The following is a 22238-nucleotide window of genomic DNA, read 5'->3' as shown; positions in this document are numbered from 1 at the left end:
GGGCCGCGTATCATCTAAAGGATAAATACTTGGCATGCAACTATTTCAAGAGATAAGACGATTCAGCACAAGGAGGCAAAACTGAGCTATGTTAACCCAGCTCTGTGAACACTGGCCACTTTGTTTCTGCTTTAACTCAGAAAATTCTTTGAAAGGTCACAGACCAATGTATCCCTTGTGTGCAATTTACCAAAGTCAGTTAGTTACAGGCTCTCGGACTATATTAGAATGTGGAAAGAAATTCTTTGTTTAATGTTCTTAATAGAAGTCTTATCTTAAAAAAAAATTCCAGGAGGAGAAGAAGAAAGGAGCATCCACTGCATAATCTATAGATGCTAGGCCAGTTACTAGGCCAGTAGTAACATATTTTAAAATAAAAATTGGTCAAGCCAGGCTGCTTGGGATTGGGGGAGGGGGCGTCAAGAACTCATCACCCTCTTTCTCTCCCAGGAGGGGCTGCCCACCATTGCAGAACTCAGGGCCCTTGAAAAGCTGAGAGTGTTGGGGGCTTTTTGGTGATCAAAGGCCTAGGCATGGGAGAAGGAAATGAGGCATCAAGAGGCTACTCTGGTATGTCAACTAAACTAATACAGTAGTTTCTGGATTTGCCTTCTCTCTTTCCCTTTTCTCCCCATTCTACACTGCAAGCTTTTTGTAGGCAGACACTGCCTACAATTTATATCCTCTTTGTATATTACTGAGTGCCTATTACAGTGTCTTGACTGTACAGTGGGAGCCACTCAAATATTAGCAATGAGGAGAGAATGCACCAGGGCTATTTTCTGAGAAATCCAATTTTGTGCTTCGAAAGCAGTTCTGAGAGCCCTCCTCAATACATGCTTGCAAATATATATTTCAGTCTCCACTTCAAAATTCAAAGATCTCTTATCAAAGCTCTAACACTGAAAACGCAACCATGAGCATGCTCCTTAAATTCAGCACTTTTCAAGTGCCATTTTTCTGGCTCTTAATTTTGATTAGCTAGATAGATGTATTAGGCACTTACCTATTTGGTAATTATTGAGGGCTTACTGTGGGCAGAACAGCGTACTAAGCACTTGGAAGAATACAATAGAGTTGGTAGAGGAGATCCCCGCCACACCAAGAGTTTACAACCCCAATGGAAAAGACATAAAAATAAGTTACAAGTAAGGGAAAGCAGTGGTGGACTAGTGGATAGAGCACGAGCCTGGGAGTCAGAAGGACGGTGGTTCTAATCCTGACTCCGTCACTTGTCTGCTGCGTGACCTTCACGCAGTCACTTCACTTCTCTGGGCCTCAGTCACCTCATCTGTAAAATGGGGGTTAAGACTGTGAGCCCCACGTGGGGCATGGACTATGTCCAACCTGATTAGCCTGTAACTACCGCAATGCTTAGTACAGTGCCTGGCACATATTAAGCACTCAGCATATACCATTAAAAAGAGCCACTTTAGAGTATTTATTTTGGAGTAACCAAACAATCTTTAAAACTGAACCTTTTAAAATAAAAATGGGGATGATATTTTGCTCTTAAAAGTACCAATTTTGTTTGCAGTAGGAAAAACCGTGCGGAGTTAGATTCCTGTCTGAGGAAGTCTAGGAGATGAGGTTGTTGAGTGGCAGACAAGCTCTGACACCCAGAGGAAACCTTGAAAAGAGGCTCTCTCACTACTCACGCCTCAAAACACGGCTCAACTCTCGATCTTGCACATCCTCTGCCTCCGGATTCACTATCACAAAACAACTGCTAAAACCACCAATTCCAGCTTCACAGCAGCAACTCAAGTCACTGCTGTACTGGAAAGGAAAAACCCCTTCTATCGAACTTGAATGCTTTTAATACATTCCCAAGATAAAAAGTGACAAAGCAATCTTAAGATAAATGGCATTCAGCGCTAGAGAAAAAGGAATTACTAATGCCATCTCTGCACAAATCATCCAGTGAAAGTGCAAGAGAAATTATGCTATTATGGTTAAGATGTTAAAAGTGATAATATTCATATTTCTGCATAATAGCACTGTTTAGGACCTGACAAAGAAGCAATTAACAACAGTACTAGAATTGTAATTCAGCTTTCCAAAGGAGTAGCATTATGCCAGAAACTCAGAGAGGAAAAGTGGCTTCTTTATATACAGGATTTTTTTTTTTTAATGGTAGTTAAGCGTTTACTATGTGTCAAGCACTGTTCTAAGTGCTGGAGTAGATACAAGTTAATCAGCCCAAAGATAGTCCCTGTCCGACCCAGATATCCCAAATTGGTCTGGGGCCGGGAAGTGGATGAATGGAGCCATGTCCTCTCACCACCTACGTACAAAACCTCGCAATTATTCAGGTATGCCCTGAAGATCACTTGAGCAAAACTACAAAAACATGTCATTTTTCCCATTTTATTGCTCTCTCTTTCCTCAAAGGTTTAAAAAAAATTGAAGAGCAGATATAGTACAGCTTTGTTTGTGTAATAATAATAATAATGATGGCATTTAAGCGCTTACTATGTGCAAAGCATTGTTCTAAGTGCTGAACACACCCACCCCACCAATGTGGGGTACCTGATTGATCCGGGCTGTTTTGAATTTTAAGTACAATCTTCTATAGTTGTGCTTACATGGCTTGAGAATGCTTTGTACCCTCCCAAGTGCTTAGTACAGTGCTCTCCACACAGTAAGTGCTCAATAAGTACTATTGACTTTGTGTGTTTCCAGGGATAAGAAGCGTTCCACGCTTGGAAAAATTGTCTTGTTCACCAAGTAATGCATTTTTCAATATTAGAACTCAAATAGACTTCTTTCCCCCTACTGTCCAGATTTTTAAAGATCAGAACCACGCCTGTCCCCAATCCTGAGGATACATGAGGTCACTCTGAAACTATGTGTATTATGTGATCAAATGGTCCTAGTGCTAGGGTTGATTTCTTCAGTAATTTGTTGACAGTTTATATTATTTTTTTTAAATGCCTGTGGGTTTTACCTCAGGTCACGTTAGGCTAAGCGGATGCCCACAATGGGCACCCATTCCAACTCTGGTCTCTCCCGCTGTCCCAGTGCTTCCCGCAGATCTGACTTTTCAAAACCAATTCAATTCCCTAAATGGAACAAGTTTCAAGTACAGTACTGTGGATCCTGAAAAACAACTAGGAACAAAGATGACCAAGGAAACTCTGTAGACTAATTGTTGACAACAGGAGCGTGGTAATAAAACTACTTTTATTTATTTACTTACTTTATTTCAATTCTAACCCTCTAGACCCTGAGCTGGTCGTGGGCAGGAATGTGTCTGTTCTTATGTTGTATTCTCCCAGGCACTTAGTACAATGCTTGGCCACGGTAAGCGCTCAATAAGTATGACTGAGTGAATGAATGACTGTGATTCAAACAAATGACTGAACCGCACGAAACACATGGTGCATCCCACTAAGGTAGAGTTTCTCCGACTGTAGTTAAAGTGTGGTGCTGGTGGTCTGCTGGAAACCCTCAAATGTTTCACTTTCACCACTTGCAGAAGGGCACTGGGGGGTGGGGGGAGGACTGGTTTCCTCTCTGCTCCTGGCAACGTTTGGCTTTCATCCCCAGGAGAATATTTGGAAGGTTTGTGCTCAGCAAGTGACTGAATGGGATTTATACTGTTCTTCCTGAATTGTCCAATCATTAGATGAGTAACTATGTAATGGATATTTTCACTGAGCTCAAAGTGCTGGACGCAGGTTAACTCGATGATCCCCTTCTCCCAGTCAGAGAGGTGAAAAACAGAATCGAGACTGAAAGAGGTAATAAGCGAGGCATCGAGTTGAAGAACTAGGAGGCTGTTGAGGGGTCTGACCTCCAATAAAGGAGTGAGACCCGGATGCGCTAAAGAAGATAGATCCAGTTTCACCAGCCTCCCTTCCGAACCGAACTCAACACAAATGGCAGGCCAAGATGGGCAAGCCCAAAGTGCTGGAATGCTGTCAGTTCACCCACATTGAAACAACGGTCACAGCAACACGGCCCCACCGAGTGCAACGAGGAGGACGGCAAGATTGCCGTTTGCCCATGCAAACTGGGAGGACGAGCAGACAAGTGGAACAGCAGGCTGAAGGAGGGTCTCAACCCATGAGACCTCTGGCCTGGAAAGCCCTCCCTCTTCATAGTCAACAAACTCCCTCCCCTGTTTCAGAGCCTCAAAGGCACTTCTCCTCCATGGGGCCTTTCCTAAATAGGCCCTCTTTTCCTTTTCTTCAGCTCCCTACTGCATCGCCCTGACTCCCTCCCTTAATTCGTCACCCCCCCCAACCAGCCCCTCAGCACTTATGTCCATATGTGTAATGTTTTTATTTCTATTAATGTCTGTCTCCCCCTCTAGGCTGTAAGCTCACTGTGGGCAGGGAACACATCTGTTATATTGTACTCTCCCATGGGATTGGTACAGTGTTCTGCACAAAATAAGCTCAATAAATATGACTTGACCGTAGACTATTACGAGATGGGGCAGCCTGACGGGCAGCAACTGGGAGAAAAGGGGGTTCTCCTCGCTCTAAATTTTCACATAGATGAGACCTACCCAAAGGGAGTCTTGAAAAGAGCAACAGGCCCTTCCTTTACCACCACAAGGACCTGGGTAGAAGGATGACTGGATGTCGGAATGGATCTCACTGACAGTAGTGTGATCTTTGAAAATGAGATTTATACATATATATACACAGTCTCTATATATACAAGGAGAGAGGAATGCATGTAGATGTCCGTATGTATATGTACATATGGTCGTAGATATATGCGGTCATGTTTGTTTGCATAACTATATATGTGTATGTGCATTTATATATATTATGTTTAAATCCCATTCTCACTGAAGAGATGAGAAACTAGCCAAGGTTGGCTAACTAAATTAATTAGTTCATGAAGTACAAGATCTCAGTGGGCTGTACCACACTTGAAGTCTGACCTCTGTCTCTCAGGTGATGCTTAGCAAGGCCAAGCAGAGCTGACTGCTGGACTAAGGTAATCATGGCTTTTGTTGAAAGTCACATTATCATGACTTGTTGGTATTCCTTTCTTAATTCATCACAGAACCACCAGAATGAGGCGTACTCCCTCCTTAGTTTGTAGGGAATTCATGGACTTAAGGAGATGGGGGAGGTTGGAAACGGCCTGAATTTCAGAGATAAGAACAGAGAATTCTAAATAACAGCTAGCAACATATCTGAATTTTCATTGTTGTGATCTGTTTTCCTCATCCAAGGGAGTCAAGATGGACCTGCTAATTATGAATCGGTTTTATTTTAACTATTTCCAGTGACTTTCACTGCTGTTGTGGTGTCTGAACATCAATATTTGAATTAGCTCACTGAATATTTTCCGCTACCTCTGACTGTAATTTTTAATAAGTTTAAAAGCCAAGCACAGAAAGAGGGGAAGCCAGAGAAGTCGCTAAGACCTAGCTGTCGACTCGTCTTGGATTCGCACTGCCCTTGGACAACAATATCCCCAGTGTACTAGCTACAACTTGACATTCCTACATTCCCAAGCTTTAATCCCGAGGAAGGGAAAAGGCTTTTCTTTTGAAGGAGCCGAAGCACCTGCCATCACACTTGGCTTACTGTTTTGCTACAGCCAACGGCATGTGCTGTTTAGTAACGTGTGTTTAGCCATTCTTCTTTGCTTGGGCAGAGTGCAAGGGAATTTCATTCACAAAAAGCAAACGCTCTACCCACCAAAATAAACTTGTGAGAAACGTGGACAGTATGTGCAGCCAATAGGACTTTAGTTTCCAATTTTCTGCCTGCCACTTCACAATTAAATATATCTACTCGTAAATAAATTAAGCCATTCTTCCCTTTTCGCACTAAAGACGCCTTAATCTTAAGAGGTAAATGCTCCCATTTCAAGCAATTTTTACTCCAGTGCAATCTTTAGAAATAGAGTATAGGAAACTGTTTACGTTATCTTGGATTTTTTTTGGAATGTTTGGGACTTGATAGTCTAACGGGTACCATCCACCGATCCGCATTTAGTTTAGGAAAGAGGGCACCCCATGAATTCATATTTTAAAACTCCATAGGAATTTAAAACTGGGTCCCAAATTCTGTACTTGCAATCACCTCCATATTACATTCATTCAATTTCACAACCTTGGGCACTACAGCTGCTGCACAAGGGACGTTTATAAAGGAGTACACCAACAGACCCACTGAGGACTCTATACAGATGATAAACTGCCTGCCCTTGAAAGCATTACAAGTTTCACCAACAAACCATAAACCAAGGAAACAGATGTCTAGAAAGACAGATCTAGTCACTGAATAAACTATTCCTTGGGTCTATGTAGCTCACTTTCCTAAATGGAATCGCTGTCACAATGCAAGGTTTCCCTGCCCATTTGGCTAGACTGCTGCTATGGCAATAGAGAACGTTTTTCCAACTCCACCAGACTATCTGGATACAGCAAGAGTGTGGTGTCAGAAAAACCGGCTTGCCTGTATAGCACATGCCCACGGGATCACAATCGGAGCATTCCAGCAGTCAATCAATCAATGATACTTCAGTGCAAGTTTTCTTTAAAGCAGGATTTTGGAAGAACGCAGGCGAGCCGACTCCTTTTTTTTTTATGGTATTTATTAAGCGCTTACTATATGCCGGACACTGTTCTAAGTACTGGGGTAGATACAAGCTAATTAGGTTGGACACTGTCCATGTCACCTGGGGCTCACAGTCTTAAACCCTATTTTACAGAGGAGGCAACAGGCAAAGAGAAGTTAAGTGACTTGACCAAGGTCAGGCATCCGTCAAGCGGTGGAGCCGAGATTAGAATCCAAGTCCTTCCGACTTCCAGGCCCGTGCCCTACCCACTAGGCCACACTGCTTCTCATTGCTGCTTCATCTCCATGATAGCTCAAGAGATCCAATCTCCAACCCATGCCCGGCGGATCAGCAAGCCTGTCTGTGTGGATCAGGTGGGCATGAGGCGGGCAGGCATGCAGGCGGATGGCTCCGCCTCAACTTTAGGACTCGGGAGGGAAAGGAATTGCTGCCACCCAGCCCCGGCTCCCCCCCTGCCCTGGTGGTGACAGGATCGGCAAAGGTGGCATCCTCCTCCTGCCAGTTAGGGGCAAGTGGAAAGTCACTATCTTGGCTCTATTTCTGGCCCCTTTCTGGCCCCAAGGTGAGGGGAGGGCCTAGCTACGGCTGCCTAGCCTGGCCAGAAAGCCAGGGGACAAAGCTAATGACATCACCCCCCCCACCCCCCCACCCCGAATGCCAACCCCAAGGGCTTTTACAGTGATTATCTGTTTACTTTTCATGGCCAGAAAGGTTTCTTCGGTGCTTATAAGCCACATCCAAAGGTGTATGGTTACTGGACCTCACAACATTTCCAGCTAAAGCACTATTCTTCCGGGACAAATTCAAAATGGCAAACTTTCCTTTTAAGGTTCCTCTCTCTACCTTACAATGCATTCCACTTGACTGATAGATATCAGTAATGCCCCTCCCTCAAAATCCAAACCCCTCCTTTCCATGGCCCTACCAGAAAGGCACACCCACCTGGGAAATCTGATTCGCTTGCTGTCTAAGAAATTTAACAAATGTGAAAGGTGAGCATTTTTACCAGCTCCAAGCCAAAGGCAAGAGAAATAATTTCTCTGAAAGCAAGTCAAGGGTTATGATTAAAATACAGGGCAGGATTTTAAGTGTGATACTGTAGCATTAGACATAATGGATGGCAACAAACGGATAAATATTCTTCAAAAGGCTTTGACTTCTAGCATTCATTCACCTACCCCTGGAATGTAACAAGACAAATTCAATGTCCCTTAGATTTATTCCTCTCACAGGGGTCTACACAAAGAACCCGGTGCACAGGTCAACTTTTTTCACCCTTCCTCTCCCCACGAGGGCATTTTAAGAAGAACACTAATTTCAGGAAATCAAAAGGTACAAAGCAAGGCAGTGGAACTTTTTAACATTTAAAGGACCACAGAAGAGGTTTATGAAACAGTCAGGGAAAGCTACTCAAGAAGATCATCTTGCATTGCACTGAAAAGTGGTCTGGTGGGGGGGGATTTTCAAATACAGTTTTTAAAACTAGTCCCAAAATGGTTCTGAAAAAATTCAGTCTTTGGCACAGGTATTTTTCCAATATGCATCCTCTAAGATCTTACTACTCAAATATCCTTATAACAAGCCCATGAGGAATACACTTGTCAGAGGCATAATGACATTTAAAAATCAGCCCACCCCCACCCAATTCATAATCTGCCATGCTTCCCAACACTGAAGAACTACTGTAACACGCGCCGTTCTGCCACACAGCTTGTCGTCTAGAAAGTAAATAACAAATACGGAGTTAGAAAATGTTCTTTCAACAACACAAGCCTGTTTGGGCTGCCGTAAAATAGAAGAAATCGCTTGCATTCACGTATGGCATATAGTAAAAGTGAAAACGATAGGGTGAGATTTCCATAACGTGAGGTTTTGAGAAAACATAGCCCTAACTGGGTGAATGTTGCTTGCCTTATCATCCCCCCTTTAAACTGAGATTAAATATGAGGGGGCTTTAGATTTCTGGTGTCCACTAAACTACTGATCCAGGAGAATTCCATATTCTGGAAAATGCCATGGCCTGTGAAACTGAGTTTTATGAATCCTTAAGTAACGGGCAAATGGAGAACCTGATCCATCATTTAGGCAAAAGACATGGATATGAGTCCTCAAGACTTATTTCCCACCAGCTCTATGTGAATCAGAAAATCTACCTTTTTTTTAAATGGTATTTGTTAAGCGCCTACTACATTCCAGGCACTATACTAAGCCCTGGGGTAGATACAGAATAACCGGGTTGGACACAGTCTGTCCCACATAGGGTTTACAGTCTCAATCCCCATAGTACAGATGAGGCAACTGAGGCCTACAGAAGAGAAGTGACTTCCCCAAGGTCACACTGCAGACAAATGGAGGAACCACGATTAGAACACAGGGCCTTCTGATTCCCAGGCTTGTGCTCTATCCACTAGGCCACACTGTTTCTCAGATTTGTCCAGAGTGGTACAGTGAGCCATGAGCCAGTGAGCCAGGAGCAGGGCTAGGACTATGGACCTCCCAGGCTCCAGAACACCCACTGAGTTACTCCACCTTGCAATTGCGCCCTAGTTTGACGAGGCATAGAGAAGCCCTGGGAGTCAAGAGACTGAGGCACAGAAAAGTTAAATGACTTACCCAAGGTCACAAAGCAGACAAATGGCGTTGCTGGGATTAGAACCCAGCTTCTCTGACTCCTAAAACCGTGTTCTATCCACTAGAGCTTAAAATGGTGCTCGGCACAAAGTAAGCATTTGACAAATACCATAATAATAAAAATAGGCCATGTTGCTTCTCAAGGCCATGCTGCCTTTCAAAATTAAGATGAGGAGAAGGTTTAGGAGGAAAGCTTGAGAAGTTCAGTTTTTGACCTTTTTTGATGGTATTTGTTAAGTGCTTAGTATGTGCCAAGCACCGTTCTAAGCACTTGTGTAGACACGAGTTAATCAAGCCAAATATAGTCCCTGTTCCAAACGGGACTAAAAGTCTAAGTAGGAGAGAGAATAGGTATTGAAACCCCATTCTGCAGTTGAGGAAACTGAGACCTGCAAAAGTGCCCATGTTCTTTCCACTAAGCCACGCTGCTTCCCACATTGAATACTTAATTTAACAGATAGAATGTAAGGTGCTGGTGAGTCAAAGTGGGGGCGGGAGGGAGACTAGTCCCCACTCCAAACCACTGCTCATATTTCCTCCTTCATGGAAGTCCCTCCCCATCTCAAATCCACCAGACCATGTCCATTCCCACCTTCGGCACCCTCTTCAAATGCCACTTCCTCCCAGAGGCATTCCCAGGCCATCCTCCCATTCCTGGTCACACTACCCACATTCGCCCACCCTAGGAGTCACATATACACCTGTTTGTTACAGTCAGTGCGGTTATAATATGTGGTTTCATTATGCCAGTTCGATAGAACACTGTAGAGGAATTAGGGAATGTTATGCCAACAATGCGTGTCCATCTGGATAAAATGAAATGCAGTGTCAGAAAGAACAGTTGTGCACATATCATCCACTAAGGTGTTAAGGACACCACAGTTTCTTCTTCGATCAACAGCACCGAGTGCCTATTGGGGGATGAGCAACACTAAGCACTTGAGAGGGTACAAGATTTAGTAAATATGACCCAGGCCCTAAAGGATCTTGCAGTCTAGCGAGGAAGACACACTGAAATAAAATCACTCAGGGAAGGAAGAAGGAAAAGGGTATAGGTGATGGTGTCGATTCACACTGTGTATGACTTGGTAAGAAAAAGGGTATGGAAGATGTATACATGAGTGCTGAGGAAGAATCAGAGTATTTAAGTGCTTCTGTGGCGCACTAGAACTGAGTGGCAGTTGGGGGAAGATTAAAAACTCATGGGGGAAGCCCTCCTGGATGAGATTCTAGAAGGGATCTGAAGATGGTGAGAGCTGGATATGGCCAGACATGCAGGGGAAGGGAAGTCCAGATAGCAAGGAGGGGATAAGCAAAAAGGAGAAACGATGGGTAAGTTGGCTTGGGAGAGCCACAGAATGCAAACTAGGGTGTAGGGGGAGAAGAGAATGGGTAAGTAGAGAGAGGAGGGAGGAGAGCTAGCTGATTGAGTACCTGAAAGTCAGGGGGTAGGAGTTCCTGCTTTATATGGACTGGAATTACTAATAACAACAATAATACTAATAGTGGTATTTGTCAAACTCTTGCTTTGTGCCAAGCACTGTACTAAATGCTGGGGTAGAAAGAAGACAATCAAGTTAGATACACTCCCTGTCCCCCATGGAACTCACAGTCTAATCGGGCGGGAGAAGAGGTATTTGATCCCCATTTTACAAATCCTTAATCCTGGGCTCTTTCCACTGGGCATCACTGTTCAAATGGACAATGATTTGAGATTTTCATTTTTTTAAAGGCATTTGTTAAGCACTTACTATGTGCCAGGCATTGTTACTAAGCACTGGGGTAGATATAAAATACTCAGATTAGATAGAGTCCATGTCCTACATGCAGCTCACAGACTTAATCCCCACTTTGCTGATGAGGTAACTGAGGCTGATAGCGCCTTAACAGCAGGAACTAGATCTTTCATTTTTGTTATCTTTGTTGTTAAGGAGAGGGATGGAAAGAAGTGGGATCTGAAGGGATATCACTGGAAAGGTCTAGGACCAGGCAGTTAACTAGAGAAGGGAAAGGGAGCATGAGCCTGAATTACTGTCAAAATCCAATCTGCAGACCAAGAGGAAAGTGGGGAAATCAAGTCAAAGTTGAAAGGGAATTCAGAGGGGAGAACGCTCGGCTCTGGTATTTTCCCTAATTCCATCTGATTCTTTCGAATGTGTTCCCGTCTTAGTGTGCATCCCAACTTCATTCATTCAATCATATTTATTGATTGCTTACTGTGTGCAAAGCACTGTACTAAGAGCTTGGCAGAGTAAGACATACACACACACACACATTCCTGCCCATAAGCTCACAATCTAGAGGGTGGAGACAGACATTAATATAAACAGATAAATAAATTACAGGTATATACACTTCTGCTCAGAACCGCCTTCAGGAAGGATTTCACTCTCTCCACCCAAAATCAATACCCCTGGGGATCGGGAAAATAAAACCTGCCAGAGTTATCGAAAAAGAAGGGAGGAGGCTCTGAGCTGCCGCTGTATTGTCGCGGCCCCCTGAGGTATGCCTTTCTTACCAGCGAGTTCCCTGGAATGCTGCGGAACTGGACAAAAAGGGGACACTCTATTGCAACGGTCGGTGCTTCCCCTGCGGGCCACCGAGCCTTCATTTAGCGAGGTAGCGGACAGAATGTCGTGAGAGAAATGAGGTCTACTATTCAAATCCTAGGACTGCAGCTTTCAGACAAATGCCCACTGCATTTGTTGACGTCTGACCAGCCAAGAAGACTCCACCAATCGGACTGAGTGGACATAAAATGCCTCTCTCAACCACTGTGGCTCATGTCTCCCTGCATATTGAGCAGCGTCTGCCTGCTCAAAGCTTCTCTAAGTCATTTCAAAACCGCATCGTTTGAAAGAGAAGTCATCTGAAGACCATGAGGCCAGAGTTCTAGCTCACCCATCAGCTTTATGATCCCAGGCAAAACGCTTTACCTGAGGCTTCGCTTTCTCCTCTAAGAGGGGATGACGATGCTAATGAACAACTGTGGTCTGCCCATTTATCACCTGCTGTCTCATTCTTCCCCACAACACTCATAAGCGAAACACTGTGAGATCTTTACTAGAAATAGTATTCATAAATACAGAGGGCAAGAAGACTCTCCATTGGATTTTCAACTCCTGAGGGTAGAAAATCTGTCTTCTGTTTTACTCTCTCAAGCATTTAGTACAGGGAGCGCACATAGGTACTCACATATTACTGATTCGCTTAACCCGATGAGATATGGGGGTGGGATCTGAGACACTGAATGGAGGGGAATTGTGACTAGTATACCAATTTACAGACGAGATTACCAGTTACAGATCTTCCCCAAGGGCAAAAATCCAGATGACGCCAGAAGCTGGGACAGAACCCAGGGTCCCAAAGACCCCCAACCACCGCTTTATCCAACACACCCTATAGAATCCAGCTGCTTTCTCCAATAGTCCCTTATTCCCAGGAAGCAAAACTCTAATCACAGAGCAAAAAAAGTCCAATTAAAGCCCTTTAAGAGCATCACAGCAAACGTGACCATCGACTCTGTTACACTGTACTCTCCCGAGTGCTTAGTACAGTGCACTGCACAGCCTGCACTCAGTAAATATGATTGAGCATGAGTTTCCCAAGCCTCTTGATTGTTTCCGTGGTTGCAGTAGACCGCTCTCCTCCACAAAGTCATACTTTATCCAAAAAAGGACTTCTGCAATGCAAAGGATGATAAAATTCTAAAGTATAAGTAAAAAGAGAAATGCCTGGTAGCTAAGGAGCCAGCTTTTCCACTTCAGGTGCGTCATCTGACATGGGCAGCTTGGAGCTTTGAGGTTCTCCAGTATACAGTCATTCTTAAATCCCGTTTTTCTACCCACATCTTCCCTCCCTTCAAAGTAATACTACATTCCAAATGAGGTTATACTCTACATTATCTTGCCGCAGTGTGCTAATTGCTCTAAACTGAAAATGTGTTATTTATTACTCAGCCATTACATTATTAATCTAGTTTGTTGAGAAGAAAGAGAAGAACTTGACACAAATCATCTCAGTCCTTCAAGGTCAAAGACAAATTTATGAATGACAGAACCCTCAAAACAGACGGCTTCGAATTCTGGATCTTCTTCAAAGCTAGTCATCTTTCAGAATTCAAGTTAAAATGTTTTCCAAGAACTGAATTGGAAATGAATTGAATCCAGTTCAATCAGTGTTAACTACAAGCCTATTGAAAATTTAAATTGGCCACAAAGCCTTCCTCCTAAGTCGTTCCCCAAAGCATTCCCCAACACACACGTCTCTAGAAAGAATCGCCTCTAGAAAGAATGATCCCACCCTTGCCTGCATCTCTGGACCCTGTAGACACATGAAACTCCTAATGAAGTCAAGACACTGGGACAAAGAGGACGTATACGTGCCAAACGCCTTCATTAATACGAAGGTCATTTTACTTAGTCTTACAGCATATTGATATGTCTAAAATACGCCACCTCCTTTGCTAACAGAGAAAACTGGAAAGATTTAATGGCTAATAATCATCATCATCAGTGGTTTTTGTTGACTGTTTACTATGTGCCAAGCAATGGACTAAGCAGTAGGGCAGATAAGGCCCAGTCCCTATTCCACATGGGGCTCCCAGTCTGAGGAGGAGGGAGAAGGGGTGTTTAATCCCCATTTTATAGATGATGAAACTGAGGCACAGAAAAGTTCAGTGACCTACTCAAGGTCACACAGAAAACTGGCAGAACCAGGTTCACAAGCCAGGTCATTTGAGTCTCAGTCTTGTGCTCTTTTCTCGAGGTCATGCTGCATCCCTACTCTCTTGCTTCTTTCAGCTTAGAATTTATATTGCTGTTTGTCTTGTTGGATCACAGAGAAGTTAAGTGACTTCCCCAAGGTCAAAAAGCAGGCAGATGGTGGAGGCCGAGATTAGAACCTTAGGTCCTCTGACTCCCAGGCCCGTGCTCTTTCCGGCAGTCCGTGCTGCCAAAACATAATAATCATTATGGGATTTGTTAAGCCTTGACTTGACTAGGACCCAAGGGTAGATACATGACAACCACTTCTGTAGCATTCATGTAATTTTTTTAATGGTCCGAAAGTGCTTACTATGTGCCAGCCACTGTACTACAGGACTGTGACAGTCAATCAATCATATTTAAGGAGCGCTCACTGTGTGCAGAGCACTATTCTAAATGCTTGGGAGGATACAATACGACAGAGTTGTAGACATTCCCTGCCCACAGCGAATTCACAGTCTAGAGGGAGAGAGGCATTGATATAAATAAATTACGGATATGTACGTAAGTGCTGTGGGGCTGAGGGAAGGGTGAATAAAGGGAGGAAATCAGAGCTACACAGAAGGGAGTGGGAAAAAAGGAAATGAAGGTGTAAATCAGGGAAGGCCTCTTGGAGAAGATGTGCCTTTAATATGGTTTTGAAAGTGTGAAGAGCAATCGTCTGTCAGATATGAAGAAGGAGGGCGTTCCAGGCCAGAGGCAGGACGTGGGCAAGAGGTTGATGGCAAGGTAGACGAGATCCGGGTACAGTGGCATTAGAGGAGCAAAGCAGTGTGGGCTGGGTCGTAATAGGAGAACAGTGAGGTGAGGTAGGAGGGTGACTGAGTGGTTTCTAGCCAATGGCAAGAAGATACGAGATAATCAGGTTGATACCATCCCTGTCCCACACGGGGCTCAGAGCCTAAACTGGAGGGAGGAGGATTTAATCCCAATTTACAGATGAGAAAACTGAGGCACACAGAAGTTAAGTGACTTACCCAAGGTCCCACAGCAGACAAGCGGCGTAGTGAGGGGCAGAACCTACGTTTTTGGACTCCCATGCCCGTGCTCTTTCCTCTAGGCTAGGCTGCTTCTGTTGGTGGTGGTGGTCTTCTTCTGCCTCTGTCGTGCTGAATGCCATAGCAGGGGCACACCACTCGATGCAAGACAAAATGGCACCGGCACTCTTCTTTCGGGAGACCTGGATCTAGACCCGGCTCTGCCACTTGCTCCCTGTGTGATCCTGAGCAAGTCACTCCGCCTCTCCATACTTGTTTCCTCATCTGTAAAACGGGGATCAAATACCCATTCTCCCTTACCCTAAATGACGAACTCCGGATGGGTCAGGAACCCAGTCTCCTCTGATTATTTTTTATCTACACCAGGTTGGACACACAGTAAGCGTTGAACAAGTGCCCTCGTTATTACTGTTATTAAGATGATAAAGGAAGGTCACAGAGTAATCAGGAAAAGGGCAGTTTGGATGCTCTATGTACCAGATAACATTGGTCATTTAATGGTAAAGGGGAACAATAGTGGTCCACGGAGGAGTAGAACTATCTTTGAGTCACAAGGTAATCATAGGATAAGAATAAATCCTTCCCCCAGTTACCAAGAAAAACAACAATCAGCATAGTATATCCTCTAGAGCGGCAGTAGTGGGATGATTAGAAAATCAACTCGGGTAAACATGAAGTTACTGGGTTTGTCCTTTGAATTTACCTTCCATCCTTCCACTCCCATTTGAAATTCAACTATGAATTTCATTAAACTCGGGCCCATTTTTTACATTTTTGTTTACTGTACCACCTTGTAAATAAGCATTAAAAAGTTGCCCATCCCACCCATACTCTATAGAGGGGCAAATAAATACAGCCATCAAGTCTCTGGATTCTCTTCTACTCAGCCAGCATAAATTTTCTCTCAACATGGGTAAGTGGTTATTGGAAAACAAAGTACAGGATTAAAAATGTCCACGTGTGGACAGAAAGGGTCTGGAAAGGAGGGTAGTGGGATTTTTTTTTTTTGAGACAGGAAGATGATAGCAAAAAGTTTTTAAAAAATTAATGTGATGGGCCAATCAATGGCTCGTTTTTGATACCAAACCACACTCAATCATCATTTTAAGCACTTTGCCTCGTATGTGCAGATCTGTCCACTTAGTATACAGCATTTTAAAAAACAAACACTTGGCAAGACAGGACGCTACCGTGCCGTGTAATGAAAAGACCTGGGTACAAGTTCACGTTTTTTGCTCGTGTTTGTGATTTTTTAACCTGTCCTCAAATTATAAGCATTTTTGTAAGACTCCCACTGGATGCTATTTTGTAACTTCCGAAAGCCCTACACCTCAGTGAACCACAAAAGATTCTCCTACATTCCCTTGAGCCACGGCACAGGGGCTGGTTTCTCTTTATGCAGGGGCAGCCGGCCGGCAAAGGACGCAGCCACCCCAGCAGGCGGTCATCCTTCCAGCCAGCGAGGGATGGGGGACAGGGCATGGGGGCCTCCTCTCTGACTCCCTGTGCCAACGAGCTAATGAGCAGCAAAACCCCCTAACATTGGGGGCCAACACGTCACACTGGGTTGGAAAGTTAATAATAATAATTGTGGTACTTGTTAAGCGTTTACTCTCTTCAGTTTATTGCTGTCCACCTTTGCCTAAATGGGGATAGTCTCCTCAGTGACTGACTCCCTTAATCCAGGCTAAATGGACTTTTTCAAAATACTCACACGTATATTTCCCATACCATGACCTCAATACTTGTTTGAAATAAACTGTGATGGGTTGCATGAACTGATTTTCATTTTACATACTTGGAATTGGGGCCTAAACTCAACATACAGATCTATGTAAAATGCTATGTAAATCAGTAGACTCTGAGGCCCATGAGGGACAGGGACCGTTTGACCGACCTGATTCTTTTGCATCCAGGTCAGTGGTTAGTCCAGTGCCTGGCAAGGTGGTAAGCGTTTTAACAAATGCCACAATTATTATTATTATCAGCAGAGCACTGAAACTTCTTTAAAAACGGGTCTGAGTAGCAGACTCACAAAGAAAGCTGGGCTCTGCTACCCCACCACAAGCGGAAACCATGTAAAGCACAAATAAGCAAAAAAATTCATGTGGCTGGCTAATGATTCGAAGGGGATGAGTTACACTAAACTGGACTTTATGAACCCTAATGCTGGGTTGTTTTTTTCCAAATGAACAAGCTACTAAACAATCTTTAGACAGGCGAGACAGGAATTGATGCAATTCCGCACACACACACCTTACAGACTTCTCTTGGGGGCCTTTTCCCTTCCATCACCAAACTAAGAATCTCGTACAGCCAGGAGAGGATGGTGCCCCCCCCAAAATAAAGCTTCCTGAAATACTCTAAACATTTAAGAAACTTCTCAATTATGTTCAATGTTGGGCATTAAGTGCCTTTCAAAAATTGCCAGATTTATTAAAACAAAAAACCATCAAATTCCACTATGTTGATGGTGGAAATCAGCAAACTGCAATCAATCTGCCCAAAGATGATTTTATTTTTCTCTGTCAGTGACTTGCTGTCTGTCCTTGGAAAGTAACTTGTTCGTTTTCTGCCTCAGTTTACTTTCCAAAAATACTGCTGCTCCCTTTTATCGTGCTGAGAGAACTTGCAGGTAATCGGGATAAAATGTTCTGAGATTCTCAGAGAAAACCTTATTTCATATAGTGCTTCTTTCAATACCTATCACCCAAAATTCAGTCTCGTGCTTTTTGCACATGCACATTGGTCGGATTTTGCCCTTGTAATGTTGGGGGAATGTTCTTCTTCTTCTTGCTTATAACATAAGGAGTATAGAAAAATGCTTCTGTTTAAAAAGCTCAGAGCCCTTAACTTTTAACAGATGTTGGCAAGCCTGATTCCATAATATACATAACAAAGCAAACGACCAAAGCCTAAGGCCTTTTAACACTGGGACACAGAAACATTTTCCTGCATTACTGGACACCTAATCAGAACCAGTCCTCTTGAAACTTACGGAACTATCTTTTTCCTTGTAAGTGTGCATTGAGGGCAACGAGCAATGGGTGCCTCCAATAAAGTAGCTGGAAATGGAAAAATCGATAGGGTGAAAAATACTCAAAAATGAGTCACATTCCGAGTGCAAAATGTCTACATCCAGGTTATGCTGCTGTCAACCAGATGGGGTCCCTGGCTCCTATTACTTGATTATGATACAATTAGACTGATAGAATCTTCTTAATCAATAAAAACAAAGTCACATGCCCCTATTTAGTTTAAAAAGTTACATGTAATAAGAATATCCTCCATATATTTTTTAGAAATCAGGTTGACAATTTCTCTACAATGACTAGGAAATGGAGCTTCCTGGAAACAAAATGATAAACTGGATGGTGTTTTTTTTTTTTTGGAGATCTCCTTCCATCTCCACGATTTTACCGAATAGATTACTCCCCGCCCCAATCACATTTCGGACACATGGGAAACACTACTCGGAGCTCCCAGAAAATGTTTATGGATCACATAAAAGAATCTCTCCCCCACCCCAATCAGCCTCCTGTTTACTACATTCAGTAAACAAACAAAAGCAGAATCTGCTCAACCTTAAACCCATTTCCTCTTTGCAGGAAGGAACTGCTCTGAAGCATGGCAGCTAGATATGTCGGGTTGAGGTTCAGAAAACCCTAAACACATGTAAGAAATTAGTCCCATGAACATCACCTCTAACCCCTTGGTGCAAATCACTACTGAGACTCACTGGGAAAGCCCATGCCCTCCCCAATCAAATCCAGGTATGAAGGCTGTGTACTCCAAGAAACATGTACCAAGTCCCATCTCCAGGTGAGGAAAGTCTTTTTTTTTTTCCTCTTTCCCCCCGAAATTCTCAATGAGGTTGTTCTGTAAACCAAAGTAATGTTTCGAAAAACAACACGGGCAAAATATAAACCACCCTTTCCTCAAAACAACCTCCCACTTGCCTTTGCTGTTTTCCCAGTGACTTGGATGCAGTTTCCCACTGTCCTTCCAGCCTCCTCCCTCCCTCATTCCCATTCTTCTCACTTGAGAGAGCATTATCCTCATTCTTGGAATGCTGGTAAAACCCCAAATGGGCTGTAGCATCCACCAAGGAACAACAAAGACAAAACAAAAAAGACTGGAAAAATGATAATATTGAAGGGGGCCTGGTTATGGGATGAAAACAGGGGCCACAGAAGAGATTTAGATGGTCAATGAGAGGGTCCTTGTCTTCTGTCACCATTACAGGGGAAATGGGTGGATGCAAAGGAGAAGAGAAGGAGGGAGAAGAGAAGGAAGGAGAAGAGAAGGTGGGAGAGGATGAGGGGGGGAGAGGAGATGGGGGGAGAATAGAAGGGGAGAGAGGAGAAGGGGGGAGGAGAGCAGGGGGGAGAGGAGAAGAGCAGGGGGGAGAGGAGAAGAGCAGGGGGGAGAGGAGAAGAGCAGGGGGGAGAGGAGAAGAGCAGGGGGGAGGAGAAGAGAAGGGGGGAGAGGAGAAGAGAAGGGGGAGAGGAGAAGAGAAGGGGGGAGAGGAGAAGAGAAGGGGGGAGAGGAGAAGAGAAGGGGGGAGAGGAGAAGAGAAGGGGGGAGAGGAGAAGAGAAGGGGGGAGAGGAGAAGAGAAGGGGGGAGAGGAGAAGAGAAGGGGGGAGAGGAGAAGAGAAGGGGGGAGAGGAGAAGAGAAGGGGAGAGGAGAAGGGGGGAGAAGAGAAAAGGGGAGAAGAGAAAGGAGGAGAAGAGAAAAGGGGAGAAGAGAAAGGGGGAGAAGAGAAAGGGGGAGAAGAGAAGAGAAAAGGGGAGAAGAGAAAGGGGGAGAAGAGAAGAGAAAGGGAGAGAGGAGAGGGGAGAAAAGAGAAGGGAGGAGAAGAGAGGAGAAGGGGGGAAAAGAGAAGTGGGGAGAAGAGAAGTGGGGAGAAGAGAAGTGGGGAGAAGGGGGAGAAGGGAGGAGAAGGGGAGAGAAGAGAAGAGAGGAGAAGGGGGGATGAGGAGAAGGGGGGATGAGGAGAAGGGGGGATGAAGAGAAGGAGGGATGAAGAGAGGGGGGAGAAGAGAAGGGGATGAAGAGAAGGGGAGAGAAAGGGAAAAGAGAAGAAAAGAAAGGAGATGAAGAGAAGGGGGGAAGAGAAGGGGAGAAGGGAACAAGAGAAGGGGGGAGAAGAAAAGGGGAGAAGAGAAGGGGGAAGAGGAGAAGAGGGAAGGGGAAGAGGAAAAGGGGAGAGGTAAAGGGGAGAGGAAAAGGGGAGCGTCTGGGGGTAGCTATGGGGAGAGATGGAGTTGAGAGTGCCTGAAAAGAATCCAGGCCTTCTCTACCCAGACCCAAAGAAGGGAAAATCGTGTTCTTGTATGAGGCGGGGGGAGAGGGACGAGAAGGGTCAGAGTACCCAGGATGCTGGACTAACGCGAACAAGATTCTCATGGCTCTCGCATCCCCTCCAGGGAGTGGGAAGGTGACGGCAGGCAAGAGGGAGCCGGGGCGGGCGGGCGGGGGGGAGGGAGACAGAAAGGGAGGTATCGGAGGAAGGGCCCGGGGCTGCTCCGATCCCCCACCTCCAGCCGGGGCGGGGGGAGGCGGAAGGCCCCCTCCTCCACCCATCCTTCCAAAAAAATCAAAAGGGAAGGAGGCGGTGGGGAGGGTTGGGGCTGATGAAAACCAGATGAGCCGCTCCGGAGAGTGGTCGGTGCCCCCGCCCCCACCAGCCCCCTCACAAAGCAGCAGCCGGGCCCGGGGGGCGGAGGGGGGGGGGGGAGCCACGGCGGAGGCCCCGGCCGCCCCCCAACCCCCGCCCCCGTTACCTGCTCGTCGAAGCGGTTCACCACGGCCTGGACCCACTCCACCGGCTTGTGCGCGGCCATGTCCTTCCCGCGGGCCCGGGCGGCGGCTGCGGGCTGAGGGGAGCCGGGACCGGCCGGGCCGGGGGGACCCGGGGGGGGGGGGGGGGGGGGAGGGAAAAGGGGGCGACGGGGGGAAAGGGGGCGGACACCGGGGGAGGGGGGGAAGGGAGGGGGCGGGAGAGGGGGGCTGCTCGGCCGCTCTCCCGCTAGCACCGTCTCCCCTCAGCCCTCCCAGCCCCACACGCCGCCATGACACCCCACCGGAAGTGGGATCCTTTTCCACGGCCGGAGGGAGCGCGCGCGCGGGGGGGGGGGGGAGGGGGCGCGAGCCGGCGGCGCCTCTGCGCCTGCGCCGGCGGCCCCGCCGTCGTGCACCGGTTTTCTTAATGAAAGCGCGAGCCCTTCCTCGGGCGGTGACGTCACCTCCCCCCCCCCCCCCCCCCGCAACTGCAGCCCTTTCCGACCAGCGGGGGCTCTTCAGCAGCGCCTAGAACGGTGCTGGGCCCGTCGTAAGCGCTTCACACGTAGCTCAGTAAATACTACTCCATGAAGGAATGGATGATTATTATTCGCTTCCCAGATACCATCAGGGAGCAGCATTACTATTCGCTTCACAGACACCATCATCACTAGGGAGCCCGTTATTGGGCGGGGATGGTCTCTCTCTGCTGCCCAATTGTCCATTCCTAGCGCTTAGTACAGTGCTCTGCACAGAGTCAGGGCTCAATAAATCCTGTTGAATGAATGATTAATACTTGCTTCACAGATACCATCATGACCATTATTACTATTCGCTTCACAGACACCATCCTTACTAGGGAGCTCGTTATTGGGCGGGGATGGTCTCTCTCTGCTGCCCAATTGTCCATTCCTCGCGCTTAGTACAGTGCTCTGCACAGAGCCAGCGCTCAAGAAATACTATTGCATGAATGAATTATTACTATTCGCTTCACAGATACCATCATGACCATTATTACTATTCGCTTCCCAGATAGCATCATTACTAGTGAGCCCATTCTTGGGAGGATATGGTCTCTCTCTGTTGCCCAATTGTCCATTCCAAACGCTTAGTACAGTGCTCTGCACAGAGCCAGCGCTCAAGAAATACTATTGTATGAATGAATTGTCTCTGTTGCCGAATTTGTCCATTCCAAGCGCTTGGGACAGTGCTCTGCAGAGTCCGAGCTCAATAAATACTATTGAATGAATTATTATTATTCGCTTCACAGATATCATCATGATTATTATTATTATTATTCACTTCACAGATACCATCATGGACCATTATTTACTATTTGCTTCACAGACAGCATCATCGCTAGTGAGCCCGTTGTTGGGCGGGGTTGGTCTCTATCTGTTGCCCAAACTGTACATTCCAAACGCTTAGTCCAGTGCTCTGCACAGTCAGTGCTCAATAAATACTATTGAATGAATGAATGAATTATTATTATTCGCTTC

General features: G+C 45.5%; 1 protein-coding gene across 5 annotated transcripts in view; it reads right to left on the bottom strand.

The window, feature by feature from the left end:
* The window catches only part of NF1 (neurofibromin 1), a 184711-nt gene extending 163861 nt beyond the window's left edge, over positions 1-20850 (bottom strand). For 3 of the 5 annotated variants that reach the window (XM_039914576.1, XM_039914575.1, XM_039914574.1), the window contains exon 1: positions 20742-20850. In XM_039914576.1, coding sequence (XP_039770510.1) covers positions 20742-20801 — 60 coding nt within the window. In that variant the 5' untranslated portion in view covers positions 20802-20850. The remainder of the gene's footprint in view (positions 1-20741) is intronic. The other 2 variants (XM_029082634.2, XM_029082637.2) reach the window with 1 other exon arrangement.
* Positions 20851-22238: the final 1388 nt, after the last annotated feature.

This window comes from Ornithorhynchus anatinus, chromosome 17 (genome assembly GCF_004115215.2).
Source record: "Ornithorhynchus anatinus isolate Pmale09 chromosome 17, mOrnAna1.pri.v4, whole genome shotgun sequence".
NCBI lineage: Eukaryota > Metazoa > Chordata > Mammalia > Monotremata > Ornithorhynchidae > Ornithorhynchus > Ornithorhynchus anatinus.
The sequence above is the reverse complement of the archived record's forward strand: the minus strand, read 5'-3'. Positions and strand labels throughout refer to the sequence as shown.